The 19,425-nt window shown below is 41.8% G+C and overlaps 1 protein-coding gene across 2 annotated transcripts in view; it reads left to right on the forward strand.

The window, feature by feature from the left end:
* Positions 1 to 19,425, forward strand: part of TMEM156 (transmembrane protein 156) — a 65,326-nt gene that overhangs the window by 36,067 nt on the left and 9,834 nt on the right. For both annotated transcript variants that reach the window (XM_011949106.1, XM_011949107.1), the window contains exons 3-5: positions 938 to 1,198; positions 5,864 to 5,983; positions 8,381 to 8,464. In XM_011949106.1, the coding sequence (XP_011804496.1) occupies positions 938 to 1,198; positions 5,864 to 5,983; positions 8,381 to 8,464 (465 nt within the window). The remainder of the gene's footprint in view (positions 1 to 937; positions 1,199 to 5,863; positions 5,984 to 8,380; positions 8,465 to 19,425) is intronic.

Genomic DNA, 19,425 nt, shown 5'->3' on the forward strand with positions numbered 1-19,425 from the left:
ACAGAGTCTCACTCTGTTACCCAGGCTGGAGTGCAGTGGTGTGATCTTGACTCACTGCAACCTCCGCCTCCCAGGTTCAAGTGATTCTTCTGCCAAGTAGCTACACCTACAGGCATGCGCCACCATGCTCGGCTAATTTTTGTATTTTTAATAGAGATGGGATTTTGCCATGTTGGCCAGGCTAGTCTCGAACTCCTGACCTCAGGTGATCTGCCTGCCTTGGCCTCTTAAAGTGCTAGGATTACAGGCATGATCACCGTGTCGTGCCCAAACTTCTGTTCCTTAAACCCCCTAGTTTATGATACTTTGTTATAGCAGCCCTAGAAAACTAGTACAGTGTGGAATGGGAAATATTGTTGTGACCATATTGGTCACACAATACAGTCTGTCCCACAGGTCACTGGGGAAATGTGTGTATTTTCTTTGAGATGCTCCAATCCTATTCCAACACTACCACTACCTGGTTTCCATGATCTTAAAAAATATAATCACCTTATTAATTATTTTTAGGTTGGCTGCAGTGGCTCATGCCTGTAATCCCAGCACTTTGGGAGACTGAGGAGGGAGGATCCCTTGAGTCCAAAAGTTAGAGTCCAGCCTGGACAACATAGCAAGACCCAATCTCTACAAAAAATAAAAAAAAATTAGCTGAGCATAGTGGCACACACCTGTAGTCCCAGCTACTCAGGAGGCTAAGGTGGGAGGATTGCTCGAGCCTGGGAGCGTGAGGCTGCAGTGAGCCGTGATTACACCACTGCATTCAAGCCTGAGCGACGGAGTGAGACCCTGTCTCAAAAATATGTATATATTTTTAGTGTAGCTAACTTCTTGTTTCTACTTTCTTATATAGAAAGGAAGAGATTTAGTTTTCAATTGTATGTGTTTTCTTGCTATGTATTAATATTTTGCAAATAACATTTTCTTAATCACTTTCTAGTGCTTATCAGGAGAGGATCAATGGAAGTGAAAGCAAATGACTTTCATTCACCTTGTCAGCACTTCAACTTCACTGTAGCTCCTCTGGTTGACCACGTGGAGGAATATAACACTAACTGTCATCTAAAAAACCACACTGGAAGATCAGCAATCATGGAGGATGAGCCAAGCAAGGGGAAATCTATAAACCATACTTGTAGAATCATGGAATACCCAAACGCTTGTATACACATTTCTTTGCACCTAGAGATGGATGTAAAAAGTAAGTTTTTAAGGAAACTAAAGGGAAAAGGCGTTATCTGATATAGATATATAAAGTTAAGTAAGGGCTATCACATTAACTGAAAGCCAAATAGCTGAAGAATTTTACTGATGAAATAATATAGCCTGAAATAATGTTAGTCTAGTTATCTGTTTATTTTTCCTTCAAAGTGTGCCTTTCATGGGGCCTACCTGTAACCTGAGAAAGAAGAGGCATTTATGTGTCACAATTTGAGGAGCACTGGAAAGACCTTCTGCCCCAGAAAATGCTTTTCTTGTTGTTGCAGTGGGGTGGTGGTGGTTGTTTGAGACAGGGTCTCACTCTGTCGCCCAGGCTGGAGTGCAGTGGCACGATCACAGCTCACTGCAGCCTTGACTTCCCAGGCTCAAGTGATCCTCCCACCTCAGCCTCCTGAGTAGCTGGGACTACAGGTGTGCACCACCACACCTGGTTAATTTTTTGTGTTTTTAGTAGAGGCGGGGTCTTGTCATGTTGCCCAGGCTGGTCTTGAACTTCTAGTTTTAAGCAATCCACCTGCCTTGGCCTACCAAAGTGCTGGGATTACAGTCATGAGCCACCACAGAATAACTTTGAAACATGCCTATTTTCTGTGCATGAAGTAATACCACCGTATTTGTGTACTAAAGGGAGGCATTTCTTTTAAAATATAAATATCGGCCGGGCGCAGTGGCTCACACCTGTAATCCCAGCACTTTGGGAGGCCGAGGTGGGAGGATCACGAGATCAGGAGTTCGAGACCATCCTGGCTAACACGGTGAAACCCCATTGATACCAAAAATACAAAAAATTAGCTGGGCATGGTGGCATGTGCCTGTAGTCCCAGCTACTTGGGAGACTGAGGCAGGAGAATCGCTTGAACTCAGGAGGCAGAGGTTGCAGTGAGCCGGGATTGCGCCACGGTACTCCAGCCTGGTCAACAGATTGAATATATATATATAAAATATGTTATATATGTATATATAAAAGCACATTGTGATATGCTATTAAAGTTTTGTTTTGAGTTGATTTAACATGTCCTGTCTTTGACCTGAGAACCAGGCCTGAATGAAATGGGAGTTTGATGTAATGCTGTGAAGATAGGGTGAGGTACAGATTAGGCACCTAGAGAAAAAAATAGGAGATTAAAAGGCAAATCTTACGTACTTGCGTATCTTAATTCTGTTTAAGGTTGGTTAACTTCCTAGTTACCCTATTCCAAAATACCACAATTATTCCTTTCTGCTAAGCAGTATGCCCTACTTCACCCAAAAAATCTATTCCTGAAGAGCATCTTTTGATACATTCATTTAAGGGTGCCTGCTGTATGTTAGGCAGTGTGTCAGGTATTGGGAGGGTGAAGTTAGATGACGTGAAACAATCTAAAAGAGGGCGACCCCTCACCTACACCAGCAAGTGCCTTCCAGTGCTACAGATGCTATGGGAGAGTAATTTGCTGTCTTTTTTGATATTCCAGACATACGGAAGCCTTTCAGATTGCTTTAGAATGCTTTCCTAGAGCTTTAATTATTGTAAAGATAATGATTTTCAAAATATTACTTTCACTTTAAAGCAAACAGAAATATACAATGTGCATGCATTTTTAAGATAAATCGTGAGACTTCAAAGAAATTTCTCCTGTGACTAAGTTTTCCCACAGCCCTATAACCTCTGCGATTAGGGGTCATTTCAAGGTGTGTGCATGTGTGGGGGCTGGAGGATCTGAGTAGATCTGAACAGAAGGATCAGTGCCCTCTGACTGAGGAGTGAATGAGTTGGAAAATGAACTCTGGAAAGATTGCCTAGAGAAGGTAACTGTAGTGAAATCTGAAGGGTAAAGAAGTTTAGATTATAGACATCAAAAACATATTTTTTCAATGTACATTTGTATATCCATCTAACTGTATTTTCATTTTTTCTACAATAAAGAAAAAATAAGCACTTCCATAATAATAATTTTAAGATTTTGTGTGTGTGTTCATGGAAAAAAATCCATAAATTCTAATAATAGTTAATTATAGTTAACAGCTTTTTGGTGTCCACAACTCAGAAAGATAGCAGTGGTGCACAAATATGTACTCTTGTATTCTGCAAAAAGCATATTCATTTTGCCATGTGTAGAAAGTTAAAGGTGGCTGGGCACGGTGGTGGCTCATGCCTATAATCCTAGCACTTTTGGAGGCTGAGGCGGTTGTATTGCTTGAGCACAGGAGTTCGAGACCAGCCTGGACAACATAGTGAAACTCAGACTCTACAAAAAGGATGAAAATAAGCTGGGTGTGGTGCACACCTTTAGTCCCAGCTATTTCGGAGACTGAGGCAGGAGGATTGCTTGAGATAGGGAAGACAAGGCTGCAATGAGCTGTGTGATTAGGCCACTGCACTCCAGCCTGGGTAACAGAGTGAGACATTGTCTCAAAAAAAAAAAAAAAAAAAAAAAAAAAAAAAAAAAAAGAAAGTTAAAACTTTTTTCATAGTTTACTCTTCTGTGCAAAAACTAATTTGATCTCGCTTAAAAGCCTTCTCAGCTGGGCACGGTGGGTCACGCCTCTAATCCTAGCACTTTGGGAGGCCAAGGTGGGTGGATCACCTGAGGTCGGGAGTTCGAGACCAGCCTGACAAACAGGAAGAAACTCCGTCTCCACTAAAAATACAAAATTAGCCAGGCGTGGTGGTGCATTCCTGTAATCCTAGCTATTCGGGAGGGTGGGGCAGGAGAATCCCTTGAACCTGGGAGGCGGAGGTTGAAGTGAGCTGAGGTCCCACCACTGCACTCCAGCCTAGGCAACAGAGTGAGACTCTGTCTAAAAAAACAAAAAACAAAAAACAAAAACCAAAACAACAACAACAACAAACTTTGTATTTTTGTGGGAGTAAAAGGCTTCTCCATAAGGGGGTGAAACTAAATTTAATCCAGTCTGGTAAATTTACTCTAAGACAATAATTTAAACTGTTCCTTGATGTTCCCCCTAGATTTCCATCTGTTTCCCCTTGCTCCTCTCCAAGAAGGCTACAGGGATGGGTGGGCAGCACAGGGCCCTAGGAGATACACTCTTCTGAGATCATGCTGGTGGCTGCACTGGCTGGTCTGGTCTCCATTATGTGTCTTGTGCTATTGTAATATGAAGTTGGTTCTGTTTCCATAGCTTTATCAGTGCCCAATGACACCTTGGTCTTTGGACCCATCCTGACCGTTGCTGCCACTGCCAATGTTCTCTGCCATTTAACTTCATGCTTTTATTTTGCTGCATGAGGAATGCAAGCCTGGCGGCTGAAGAGCATGGAATAGTCTTGAGGAGGCTGAGCACTGCCATCCCAATCCACCTCTGCCCTTTTTCTACTTACCCGCCTCTCTAAGTGAATGCTTAATGCCTATTTAGTGTACATCCGGGTTCCTGTAAAGGGGACACCCAGGTTATGAACCCCACAAAGGCAGTTTATACCAAGAGTATAAACATGGTATACATTCTGCTAAGGTGAATAAGTACTAGCTGTGTTTTGTATGCAAAGAAGAGTGTACATAGGGTGGGCTTAGGAAGTCAGTAGACAGGCTGGGCGCAGTGGCTCACGCCTGTAATCCCAGCAGTTTGGGAGGCTGAGGTGGGTGGATTGCCTGAGGCCAGGAGCTCAAGACCAGCCTGGCCAACATGGTGAAACCCTGTCTCTACTAAAAATACAAAAAACTAGCCGGGTGTGGTGGCGGGCACCTGTTATCCCAGCTACTTGGGAGGCTGAGGCAGGAGAATTGCTTGAACCCAGGAGGTGGAGGTTGCCGTGAGCCGAGATCGTGCCATTGCACTTCAGCCTGGGCAACGAAAGCAAAACTCCATCTAAAATAAAATAAAATAAAATAAAAAATGAGTCAGTAGACAGTTGTATGTTAGCTATGATGAGGCCATCCTTGCGTGAGTCACTGATTCCTGGTTCTACTGGCCAGTGTGTCTTTATGAGACCACGGGAGACCATGCTAAGCTATTGCTGCATGGTGACCGTCCTTCCCATGTTGCCTCATTGTCATCTGAATGAATGAGTTTATACCTGAATCCTTATTAAGTTTAGGCCAGGACAACTACGTTTAATTAACGCATGCACTTGACCTATCATTGGCGTGCAAAGCACTGTATTTACCACCTATTACCCTGTGGAAAGAGGGTCTGATTATTCATTGTCCTCACCACTTATATGCCTCAGACAAGTCCTTTGACTGCCTGCCTTTCTCTTTCTTCCCCATCTTCCTTGTACTCACTGCATCTTTGTTGATTTGAGGACATAATTTTGGGCTGCCTGGCTCAGGGTGAGAATCATGAATTGTAAGTGGCGCTGATTCTGGGACTGCTATGTTGTGGTCTTACCCTAGTTACAACAACGTTACAACTAACGAGGATAGTGAAACTAATATCAGCATAACCTGCAAGTGAAATGAATCCTAGAATTTTGGAACCAAATGGATACCTGGAAGCTACCTGCTCAAGTTTTCCCATTTAATACCTTCATTTAATATATCAAGAAATAATTCAGGAGAGCTAGTGACCCTGTAACAGTGATGGTCATAATTTCAGCTTTTCAGTTCAGGGCAGAATATGTTGTAGACCTCGGCTACTCTGCCACATTGCCTTTTACCTGTTGAATAATTTTACTGGGTTTTTACAGTATTTTTTTTCTTTACAGATATCACTTGTTCCATGAAGATCACTTGGTATATTTTAGTTCTATTAGTTTTTATGTTTTTGATCATCCTCACTATCCGCAAAATACTTGAAGGCCACAGAAGAGTGCAGAAGTGGCAGAGTAAGTATAATCCCTGTAGTGCCAAGGAACTCCTGATCTCTTCTTTGGATTTAATTTCCTTTTTAGTTCAATTTAGCATTTCTTGTGTACCTACTGTGTATAAGTGGCGATTCTAGGTAACCCAAGGAATAAAAACATAGATAAGACATAGTTCCAGGATGCAAGGAGCTTCATTCATCTTTCTTCTACTCGGGCAAGTGAGTAGGAGAGGAAGAAAGACTGGGTGAATAGGAAGAAGCTGATGGGCTGGAAGTTGAGCAGGGCTTAGTGGAAGTGAGGACAGAGAGAGAGAGAAGAACAGGAAGTGAGGATAAAGAATTTCAGGCCAGGTCTGGTGACTCATGCCTGTAATCCCAGCACTTTGGCAGGCCGAGGCAGGCGGATCACCTGAGGTCAGGAGTTTGAGACCAACCTGGCCAACATGGTGAAACCCCGTCTCTACTAAAAATACAAAAATTAGCCAGGCGTGGTGGTGCAAGCCTATAATCTCAGCTACTCGGGAGGCTGAGGCAGGAGAATCACTTAACCCAGGAGTTGGAGCTTGCAGTGAGCTGAGATAGGGCCACTGCACTCCAGCCTGGACAACAGAACAAGTCTCAGTCTCAAAAACAAGAATTTCAGAGTTGGAGATCCTGAGCAGAGTGGCTGTAGGTGATGAGTGTGAGGCAAGTCAATCTTTAATAAGCATGGGGGTATCAGATTTTTGGTAGGGCAGATCTAAAAAAATTTAGAAATTAGGAATCAAGACAGCAGGAGCGATGTTAAAAATATTTAATAACTCATGTGACCTAGGCACCCACCTCTCAGGATGGACGTTGATTGTAAATTACTGGCATGATGCTACTGGTGTGTACTCATGCAGATACTGGCTCTACTGGCATGTCCCCATGCATAAAATGGGTGACTATCAGGCCCAATGGACAGTTCACAATATGAATAGCTAGTCTCTTAAAGACAGTGCAAAATGTGTCACTATGAGAACTGGCACTAAGAATAAATGGATTTATGTAAGAGTCCTGGTACTACCACTTACTAGCTATGTGACATTAAGCACGTTATTTAAATTGTGTGAGCATCCCTTACCTCCTCTGTAAAACAAGGATAATCACCACTACCACACAGGGTTGAGGTAAGGAAATAAAGAGAAATTACTTCCAAAGTTTACCACAGTGTCTAGTGCATAATTAGTTTTCATTAAAGGACAGCAGTATTGTGGTGGTTGTAAGATTTCCCAAGGCTCGTTCCTTCTTTACCAGGCAAGGCTGTGTTAGCCAATTCAGTAGGCAGAACAAGTGGTTGCCTCTAGGTTTCAGTAAAGTTGCGATTAATTCTTTTGACTAAGTATTTGTTGCAGGTATTTTTGAGAGCAGTTTCATATCAAGTGTTATCATTGATACCTTAGTAATAAAGCCTTTTGTGCTGTGGTTAATAACGTAATCAATACTGTTTATTTGTGGAATAATCATTTTCAGAGCATTTTCACTAGATTCTTAAAGTATGTAAACAGGATATATGCTATTTTTATTTTATAGATAAAAATCCCCTGAGACTCAGGCAGGTGAAGTGTTTATCCAAAGCTGTACAGCTAGTAAAATGTCAGAACTAAGATGTAGGATATTTAGTTTTGAAAATTCTATTATTTAAAGTAAATGTGTGTTATTTATAAATAGTGTATAGTTCTGAGTTTCTTGACCCATTTTTCCATATGAAAAGCTATAAGCAAAGAGAGATAGAAGTGAGCTAGAAAAAATGTCTAGAAGGAGACCAGTAGTGGGGAGTCAAATTAAATTCTTACAAATATCTGCCCAAATGACAGACTTAGTGATTTTCAAAGGCTTGCAAATCCAAGCATACAAAGTAATAAAAAATGTCACACTACTTAGGACATTAAATGTTATTGAATATTAAATATACATTAAATATTCTTCACATCATATCTATGTATATAATAAGATAAATAATATACTTTTCTGTGTATAAGCACTGTCGCTCTTTTTTTTTTTTTTTTTGAGATGGAGTCTCACTCCTTCACCCAGGTTGGAGTGCAGTGGCACGGATCCCGGCTCACTGCAACCTCCACCTCCTGGGTTCAAGCGATTCTTTTGCCTTGGCCTCCCAAGTAACTGGGACTACAGCATGCACCACCATGCCTGGCTAGGTTTTGTATTTTTTAGTAGAGATAGGGTTTTACCATATTGGCCAGGCTGGCTTCAAACTCCTGACCTCATGATCCGCCTGGCTCGGCCTTCCAAAGTGCTGGGATTACAGGCGTAAGCCACCACACCTGGCCGTGAATGGCTCCATTCTTTTTGGTAATCCTTTGAACCAACATGGGAAATATGCGTTAACAATGTGCTTTTTTATCACCTAAATAATTCATTTCTTTTCGGGGAATAGGTCATAGAGACAAACCTACATCTGTTCTCTTAAGAGGAAGTGATTCGGAGAAACTGAGAGCATTGAATGTGCAGGCTACTTCAGGTAAGTTCTGCAGCATGTCAACAAAACAGCACTCAGGAAATTCCAAAGCTTCATGGTTTCACTACAGAGTAAACTCAAGATCTGAGATCTGAGCTTATGTAAATTAGCCTTGTGTCTAGAATCACAGAGCTGTGGGCAAATGAAATCTAGTTTAATACGTCTTATTATCAGGAGACAGTAACAATCTAAACTATCTCCTTAAATAATGGAAAGTTTGCCTAATTGGCAAGAAGAAATTCATGTGAGTAGGCAGAGGAGAGAAAGCAATAGGGATAAGCCTTAGATTTATTTTTAAATGAGACAAGATACCATTATTCCCCAGAATTGCAAGAAGTAATTGCAGAGTGGGCATGACTTTCGCTGGAGCCTTCACTTAGCAGAGGCTGTCGTTGTGTAAAGAGAACTTCTAATAGCCCCAATTAAAAAGCCCCCTGTCCTCTCCTGAGAAACAGAAATGGAATAAGGGAATTCTAATTACAGCAGGGAAGGGGGCTGTTAGCACAGATGTTGTGGTTCAATCTCTTTCTTCTAATTGTGAAGCCTCCTTTTGGATTCAAGCTGTCAAATCACGTTAAAAAGAGAAAGAGGAAGAGTGTGACATGGACAAAGGCCTCTTCTTCAGCAGAGAGAAATAATATCCTTGACGGTGAAAAACCACAGAATTACGAGTCCTGTTAGCAAAGCTCCTTGTACACAGAAAGCGAGCAGGCGTCTTTGTACTTTGTGTGAAGTTAGAAAAAACAGCAAGCTTCAAGTCTGGTGTGTAAACAGTTTTCAAAAATGGGAGGATGCCAAACAAACCTCCAGTCCCCCACCCTACAGCTGCATCGGTAGCGACATAGAGATTTGCACCACATTTCACTGGGGACTTTGTTCACCCTGGGCTTTTGTTAGCTATTTAAATTAGCAGATACACAGAATCCTAGCTTGAGTGCACCTAAGGAGCTCAAATATTTAAAAAATGTAGACATTCTACCTGGCATTAGCAGTGAAATTATTGAGCTATGACTGATAATAAGCATTAACGAAATAATCATTTGACACCAGTTAAATGTGGGGTAAGTTGATGGAAATTTTGTCTAGTCAATGAAAATTTTGTTTGATTAATACATTAAAAGCCACAACATTGTTTTAAATGGCAAAATTAATTTTTAAAAGGAGAAAATGCATTTTTCCCTGTGCTCCCCTCTTACTTAATACATGTGTCCAAATATGAGGAATGTTTCAACACAGTTCTGTGGGGCTTTTTGGTCACCTTAGGAATTCTGGTGGTTTCTGTTTTCAAGTCGTAATTTTGAGCACTGCAGTCCTGTCTAAGAAAAAGTCCATAGTTCCCCTGTCAACCCATATAGTCAAGGGAATCACAAATTTTAACTACTAGCTAACCACAAGACTAACCTCACAAAGTTGTATTTATGAGCCTGTGAATTTCATCCACCAAAGAAACCTGTCTTAGCCATCCTTTACCTTTAATAGCTCTCACTAAAAATCCTCTGGCTTTATTACCAGGCATATAATATTAATGTTTAGTGTAGGCCAAGGGGTGATGGCCTTTTTTAAATCCAAGAACTCTTTTGAGGCTTAGCATCTTAAAGAGAGAAAGAGGCAGACTCTTTCTTATTTATATTCTTTTAACCTAAATGCAGTCTTTTCCTTCCCTATTATAAGTTGCTTTTCTGAGAGAGAAATGGAGAGGAAATCACGTCTCCCTTGAGTGCCGTTTTTAAGGCCTCTCTTTGTAGTAATGGATTATAGGCAGCAGTGAGAATGTACAGGAAAAATGTGTCAGCATGGTTCTCTGGAGATGCAGTAACGTGGGTAGAAAAAAAATGTAGTTCAAAGCAGTGGTGACTGTGTGTCACATTCAGCAGAAGCAGCTTGTTGTCGACCCTAGGCACACATTCCAGGATGTGTCTCCACTTACTCATGCATTTAAAAGTGAGTATTGTTACACACACACACACACACACACAGAGAGAGAGAGAGATAAATGGGCTCATACCACCAAAAGAAGCTTATTCATCCTACAAGAGAGAAATAAGGAGAGGTTATCAGGACGCAGGCACCACATTGTGCCTGGCACGTTCTCGGGGCATGGTGGACACTGACGGAATAAATGCATCCTGCTGCTGTAGAAAGAGATGTCAAACCGAATCAAATCCCCATCTTTTATATGTCTCTAATATTTTCCTCCTTGCTTTGAGAAGTGTGAGAGCTTATGTTTTCTGGCTGGGCATTAATCTACTTTCCATATTATTCATTTAACTATCATCTTCACACAGGTGATCTCTGTCTTATTTATCTGTGGATTGTTGTTACTAGCACAATATCTGGCACTATAAAAGCTTATTAAATCTCGTAAACCCTAAAGGGAAATGAGTATAGAGTAAAAAGAGAGGATGAGCAAGAAATGAGTCTGAGGGATTGGGAAATGTGACAACAAATAAAGAGACAGAGTAATTACAGGGCATAGAATTCTACTTTATTAAAGAAGGCATAGCATGCTTTGTAGAAGGGCTAAGGATATCAAAGAGTCATAAAAAACATTGACTGTCTTGAAGAAGGGATTTTGAAAGCTGTGCAAAAGTAACTCTAGGCCGAGTGTCATGGCCCATGCCTGTAATCCCAGCACTTTAGGAGGCCGAGGTGGGAGGATCACTTGAGTCCAGAAGTTCAAGACCAGCCTGGGCAACATAGTGAAACCCCATCTCTACAAAAAATAAACAAAATTAGCCAGGCATAGTGCCACATGCTTATAGTCCTGCTACTCAGGAGGCTGAGGTGGGAGGATCGCTTAAGCCTGGGAAGTCAAGGCCGCAGTGAGCTGAGGTCACGCCACTGCACTCTAGACTGGATAACAGAGCAAGACTGTGTCTCAACAACAACAACAAAAAAAGTAACTTTAAAACGTACTCCTAGAATCAGTGCTTAATGGGTTGACCATGTTGGGAAACCAAAGCCAGGGGCAGGAGGAGTGGATTAGAATCTGAATCGCTGGATGCAAATGATAGAAACCCACTTGACTGACTGCAGAGAGGACATTTATTGGAAAACCAGTAGGTAGCCCATAGAAACGACAGGCAGGCTAGGGAATCTGAGCATGGAAAATAAACAGGCATTAAGGTGGGGGAGGGCAGGAAACCAAAAATACAGCCCAAGTTGCATGTCAGGAATGGTCTGATGAGAATGCCTCTGCCAGTGTCCCCCCTCTCTGAACTGCTGGGGCCACCCCTCTGACTGCCTTGCAGCTTTGTATCTTGCCTCAGGATTGCAAGCTCCAAGGAGGTGTGTTAGGGGAGGCCATACAGTGGTACTCTGGGTGCCGGGAAGCAGGCAAAGGGGATAATATGTGCCCTTCTGGCTTTCTGCATACTTGTCATCACCCCTGACATGTCCACATGCTGGACTATCAAATAAATATCGACAACATCAGGTTTCCGGGATCAGAGTTTCCATCCACTCCTGCTGCGTGGGTCAGTGAGAAGTTCATTTCATATCTCTCCTATATGTCCATTAAAAAGAGTGAAATCCTTAAAACTTGAAATTCTTCACCATTGTATTAGTCAGAGTTCTTTAGAGCGGTAGAACTAATAGGACAGATGTCTTTGTAAAGGGGAGTTTATTAAGGAGCATTGGCTCACATGATCACAAAGTGGGGTCCCACAATAGGCCATCAGCAAGCTGAGGTGTAAGGAAGCCAGTGCGAGTCCCAAAGCTGAAGAACGTTGGAATCCAATGTTTGAAGGCAGGAAGCATACAGCATGGAGAAAGATGGAGTCCAGAAGACGTAGTCAGTCTTATCTTTCCACGTTCTTCTGCCTGCTTTCATTCTGGCTTCATGGCTGCTGATTAGATGTGCCCACTCATATTGAGGGTAGGTCTGCCTTCCCCAGTCCACTGACTCAAATGTTAATCTCCTTTGGCTACACCCTCACAGACACATCCAGGAACAATACTTTGCATCCTTCAATTCAATCAAGTTGACACTCGATATTAACCATTATAACCATTCAGTATTTAACCAATATTTATTGAATACTGACTATGAGCCAGCCATTACACTAAGCATTGGTGTTATAGTGGCACATACCATATGCACGGTCCCTACCTTTATAGAGCTTCCAGTATAGTTAAGGAGATTCTACCTGTGGTTGACGTAGGAGAAGGGAAACTAATATCTCATTAAGCACCTTCCATGTGTTCTGTATTTTCATGCACATCATTTCATTTGATTTCAAAAGAACCCCATTTTCTTCCTGATGAGAAAACTGAAGATAAGAGAGTTTAAGTAACTGGTTCATAGCTGGTTTCTAACAGGGCCAGGATTCAAACTCAGTTCTGTCCAACTGATGCACTTTCTAGCATGCCATGTAATGTCAGTAGTGAGCTGGGAGACTGGGGGTTCAAGCCACACATCAAAAGTCTTCCTGCTCTTTTGCATTTAACACCGTATACTGAGACGAAACATTTTCTCTATATAAGGTCGTAAGAGCTTGTGTGTGATAATGTGAGTCATCCTCATTGTGGCATTGGCTGAAATTTTCTTGCAATTAATGTGGGTGGGTTCTGAGGGAACATGAAGCAAAAGAAAACGGAGTTTTATTGTGAAAGAGAATTACTAAATGTCAAAAGGAAGTGGATGACCCAGTAATTTATATTACACCAAAATAAAACTAATGGCAATGTAAAATTATAATTTGCAACATGTTTATGGCCGGTATAATAAAGACTAAGCAGGTTTCAACTTCCTGCAGATGAGAAGATAAATTACTGGTGCCAGATGTCCTGCAACCAAGCAAGATAACATGAAAATTTAATTTTTACTTGCTTAACTATCTCGTTTATGACTCTTAAAATACAGATTTGGGTTCATAAAACAGGAAAGGTTACAGCCATCTGCTTGGTTGCAGAATGGATCAAACTGAAGAGGATGATTCTTTTTGCAGGAAGAAATTCACAAATGTGAAGAATCTATAGGCGGAATAGGATGATTTATTCTAGTCATTCATTGAATGCCTTTACGTGACAGGCATTTATGCCAGGTCTAGAAGAATTGATGGTAAAACATGTGCATATAAACATCTCCTTCATCTTAATATAGATTGTCCCTGCCTGAACCATCCCCGCTCTCCTGCCACCCCCTACAAACCTGCTCCCCTCCTACCCTGACATTGGCTCGTTAGCTCCCATCCTTCCCACCTGATCTTGGCTTAACTAACAAAGTTGTTTCAGGCCTCCTGGACTAGGTCGATTCTCCTTATGACATACCCTCATAACACCAGACATCTTTCTTTGCAGCGACAATCACTGTTGCTATTTTACATTTTTGTGTTATTATGGGTTTGTGTTATTATTTGATTAGTGTTTCTTCCACAAGCCAGTTGGCTCCTTGAGGTCAAGGACACTATCTGACGATACTCATCACTGCATCCCCAGCTCATAGCGTAATGCAGATATGTGGGCACATCGTAGGTACCCAATACATATTTGCCAAATAAATACAATTCTACATTGACCGTGTTGAAAGAATGACTGCTGCTGTCTTACAAAAGCCTTTCACATACTTTTACCTCTAACTTACAACTTTTGATTATACCTATCCAAAATAATAAAAAGAAAATGGTCAAACACTTCATCAGTTTTATCCTTATGGAGTATTAAAGATATCTGCAGTGTGAATTAACCAGAAACTGAATCAGTGGCTCAGAATATTGGCAGTTGTCAGTTCAAGATGTTTTTCTCTTTTTAGTTAATTCTGGAAAATTTTGCAGTCATTTATTTTCCACCCTCATTTTATCTTCACATTGACTAGACTTGGAGCAGATGACTAGTTTTAGGATCATTGTTAATAACAGATGGAACTTTGAACATGGGATGAAGTTTGGCACCTGGAATAACAGAAATCTATTTTAAGCAGCCATAATTGGTTCTGTTAGCCCTAAAAGGCTACTCGCTATCTTGGGCTTACAGAAAACTGCCAGTGTTTTTATGTGATGAAAAGGTCAGAATGATGTATAGCAATATTGAATTTCTGCATTTCTATGGTAATAAGGAGACATAATTAAGACTGGAAGGTTTTTTGAAGCCAGATCACAGAACTGAATAAAAATCACTAAACCATCAGAAAATTTGCACAGCTGTCTTGGCCTAAGTAATCTATGGAGATTAACCTGAATTCCTTCATTTTTGGCGAGGCTCTTGTGAGGAAACCCAAGTACTTCGTGGATAACAGTTTAGACATTTATTGCCATAGTTTCCACAAAGAGTCGTGATGGCTGCATCTCCCAAAGTGTGACGGAGAAAGGAAGGAGCTAGGGGCATCATTTCCAAGGTCAGCTACCCATAGGCCTCCCCTGCTGAACATATATATGGCTCCTACTAAATTCTGTGCATGCCCCCTGGGAGGGCTTAAAAGATGCTGGTGAAAATATTTTTTGTGCTTGTATCCTTACCTTTATTTTCCTCCTTTTAGCCTCAAGGCAGCCACACTAGCTTTGTGAAAGCCACAGGGAAGTGATCTTGGTTGCGCAGGTGTCAGTCCCCACTGCCAAAACTTTGAATGGAACGTGTGGGGCAAGGCCAGGACCCTGCCAGGATTGGCCGCTTGGCCGCTGCTGCCCACAAGGCTGCACAGGGGCCTCAGGTCAGTGAATCTATCTGGTCCAGTGCTTCCCTTTAGGCCTGGGGACTTAGCCTCCTGCAATGGCAGCACATCAAGAAGGATCCATTGTATAATGCAGTTCACACCAACAGGTTTATTAAACCTCAAGGCCAGTACATTAATCCATAAAGAATGATACAATTGAGAGAAATACAGACCAAACGCTTCTGACAGCAAACGTATTTTCTCTCCCAAGACAGATCCATGCGGGAAGTCAAATCACAGCAAAGAGTTGTTGGTTAGGTCTTAAAACGCATTCCCTTGCCAGAGCAGGTGCGGTGGCTCACACCTGTAATCCAGCATTTCAGGAGCCTGAGGTGGGAGGATCCCTTGAGCCTGGGAGGTCAAGGCTGTAATGAGATGTGATTGTACCTCTGCACTCCAGCCTAGGTGACAGAGCTAGACCCTGTCTCAAAAGAAAAAAAAAATGCATTCCTTTGGCAGATAGCTTGAGACCTTTCTCCCCATTTTAGGGGTAGCCTGACAAGCTCATTTACCAGAGAGGTTTTAACATTTAACAAGTTTCGGATTGGGAATAATTTTTTTGAAGATGAATGTGTGTGTCTGTGTGCAGATCGTGTGCTGATTTTATAGATTAAAATCAGTGGACCATTTTATTTTTCTTACCCCGAAATCGTGGGTGGCCCTCTAGAATTGCTCCTTGAACTGCCTGAACCCATGCCCTATTACTGAGAAAAATGAAGCATAGAGGCGTTAAATGATATTCTTTTGATCATTCAGCCCATATTTGTTGAGTACCTATTATGTGTCTAAGGTAGGTTCTGGGGAATAAAACAGTGCCCAGAATATAATCTTTGTGCTCCAGGAGGCAGACAAATGAATAATTACAACAAAGTTGGGAACATTTACAACAAACATTTACAACAAAGTTGGGAATAATTACAACAAAGTTCTCATCTGGGAAGTGGAGGGCACAGAGGGACATATACTGTGTGATCACCTAACCCTATTTACTCCTTCTTGGTATTTTTTTAAAAGTTACTTTTGGCTTTCCAATATAATAACCAAGTAAAATGTAGCTGAACAAGTAGTTTTGGAGATAAGAGCATTAAAAAAAAATGGATGAGGCAAATTCCCTTAGTAGCCAAGAGAGGCTGACTAGGATGAGGAAGTTTTAGATGTGCCTTCATGGTGGGAGATGGACCTTGTCTTTGACATGAAAGTCATCAGGACCAAAGTAACACCTTGCAAGTTTCCGTTGCTCAGTGGGAATCAAAAGTTACTTGGGAAAGATGAGTTGAGGTTAGATACCAGATGGCATGGATATAAAGCACCTTTGAAAAACGATAGAAATCTTTTTCTAAAAGAAGAAAAAGAAGAAGCATCCGAGGGCTGCCTGGGCATGGTCAGGGATAGTGTGATAAGGGCTTTATTTGAGAGCATAAGGCATGGAGTTTTATTTTTAATCAAAGTTTCTACTGCTGAAAATCCATTTTGTTCACTAGATTCAGCCAGGTCAAAATTCAGACTGGGATTAAAAAAATTTTTTTTAAGGCTCTTTGAAGTTTCTGAAAAGAAGTCATAGAAATGTTTGTTTCAGAGATTTGACAAATTCATGAAAAGACTGCTGTGAAGCTTTAAAATATTTCTGACTGTTCCTACTGCCTTAACTAGTGTTGGTGAATTAATATTATTTGACAGAAATTGTATTTCCTATGTAGAACTAGAAAACATTTCTACCCCTTTTAGCTATGCTGAAGAAGGCATTAAAATGACATATATCCTACCTTTTTGCCTTTTAATCAACTTTTAGAAGTTTTGCTATTACCATATAAGTTACATGACTTTGGATACTGAAAGAAACTGAAGATAATGCCCCACTAGAGAATTACTTTAGCCATCATTTTGACAGGCAATCGCTTTCTGTTGTAAATCACAGTTACATTTTATGCAATAAACACCAGCAAACCAAATGAATAAGCAAATAATTAGCGGTTTGGCTTTTCAACCAAAAGAACTCTGTTAATTTCCTTGGATAATTATTTAGTTTCATGAACAGGCTCTTTTGATATCTTAACCTTTGTAAAGAACAATCTCATCTGGGCACGGTGGCTCAAGCCTGAAATCCTAGTATTTTGGAAGGCCAAGGTGGGCGGATCACTTGAGGCCAGGAGTTTGAGACCAGCCTGGCCAACATGGTGAAACCCCGTCTCCACTAAAAATACAAAAGTTAGCTGGGTGTGGTGGTGCATGCTTGTAGTCCCAGCTTGAGGCAGGAGAATTGCTTGAACTTGGGAGGTGGAGGCTGCAGTGAGCCAAGATCGTGCCACTGCACTCCAGCCTGGGCGACACAGCGAGACTCCGTCTCAAAAAAAAAAACAAAAAAAACCAAAACCCAATAACAACAACAATAAAAGAACAATCTCAAATGTCAAATTGTGGGTTATAAGATGCTTTGTTATTTGCATGGTAAATTCATTCTGAAGCTTTAATGTGCATCGGAATCAACTTGGATGTCTATAAAAATCCAGGCTTCTAGGCCTCTATGAAGAGAGATTCTTAATTCAATAGATCTGCAACATGCATTTTAAATAACTACCTCTGTTGATTTTCAGGACAGGGGTCTGTTGGTCACTGTACTTACTAGCTTTCTGTTGTTGTGTAACCAATTACCACACATATAGTGGCTTAAAACAGCACACACTGATTATCTCATAGTTTCTGTTGGTCAGATGTCTGTGTGTGGCTTAACTGGATCTTCTGCTGAGGGTCTCACAGGCTGAAATCAAGATGTCAGCTGGACTGCATTTCCATCTGAATGCTATGCATCTATGCTCACTCAGGTTATGGGAAGAATTCATTTACGGCTGTGTCCTGAGGGCGTTGGCGTCTTTCTGGCTGTCCACTGGAGGCCGTCCTCAGGTCCCAGAGGCCACTTGGCAGTCACCGCCAGGAGTCCCGCTCCACAGGCATTTCACAGCATGGCAGTGTGCTTCTTTTTGTTTGTTTGTTTTTTGAGACGGAGTCTGGTGCTGTCACCAGGCTGGAGTGCAGTGGCATGATCTTGTCTCACTGCAACTTCCCCCTCCCGAGTTCAAGCGATTCTCCTGCCTCAGGCTCCCAAGTAGCTGGGATGATAGGCATGCGCCACCATGCCTGACTAATTTTTGTATTTTTAGTAGAGAGGGGGTTTCACCATGTTGGCAGGATGGTCTCGATCTCCTGACCTCAGGTGATCTGCCTGCCTTGGCCTCCCAAAGTGCTGGGATTACAGGCATGAGCCACCATGCCGGCCTGCAGTTTGCTTCTTTAAGGTGAGTAGGAGTCTTTCTGACCTCAGGGAGGGCCGTTTCTCTTTTAAGGGATTTTACCTCTTTAAGTCAGGCCCACCGAAGATGGCCTCTCCTTTTATCGATCTGGCATATTAATCATACGTGTAAAATCCCTTCATGACCTAATCACAGAAGTGAAATCCCATCTGGTTCATGGTCTTGCCTACGCTCAAGGAGAGGAGATTATAATGAGTATTGCACCTCATGGGGGTGGGACTCTTGGGGACCATCTTAGAATGGTCCACAGTCATTCTTTTAGAAAGACAAAAATCACAAACCAGGCGCAGTGGCTCACGCCTGTAATTCCAGCACTTTGGGAGGCCGAGGTGGGGGGGTCATCTGAGGTCAGAAGTCCGAGACCAGCCTGGCCAACATGATGAAACCCCATTTCTACTAAAAATACAAAAATTAGCCGGGCATGGTGGCGCATGCCTGTGATTCCAGCTATTCGGGAGGCTGAGGTATGAGAATCACTTGAACCCGCGAGGTGGAAGTTGCAGTGAGCCGAGATTGCACCACTGCACTCCAGCTTTGGTGACACAGTGAGATTCTGTCTCAAAAAAAAAAAAAAAATCACAGACTGCTAGGAACTTCTAGTGTGAGACTGGACTGACAGACATCGTCCCATAGATGTGGTTGGTACTTAATGACAATAAAATAAAAGTTAAGAATGCCAAGGGGACTCAAATGCAATGGATGTGTGTGGAAGAGAGCAGGAGATGAGTGCTGTGGGCCAGGTAAAGATGGCCTTGGGTCTCATTTTCCCCTGTTTGTCCTAATCAGTCAAGTGAAGTTCTGTCATTTACCCTTTAGAAGCCTAAAGGGTAAGAAGAAATTCTAACTTTAGTGGTGATTTTAGTTTTTCCATAGACATCCAATGGCCCTCAATATCTGCTGGAAATGGCCTGTTTATTCCTGCCTCCTAAAGAGTAGTTACTATCTCAATTTTTAAAATCTTCAGGCCAAGCACAGTGGCTCATGCCTGTAATCCCAGCACTTTGGGAGGC

Source organism: Colobus angolensis, unplaced genomic scaffold, assembly GCF_000951035.1.
Source record: "Colobus angolensis palliatus isolate OR3802 unplaced genomic scaffold, Cang.pa_1.0 Scaffold29, whole genome shotgun sequence".
NCBI classification, from domain to species: domain Eukaryota; kingdom Metazoa; phylum Chordata; class Mammalia; order Primates; family Cercopithecidae; genus Colobus; species Colobus angolensis.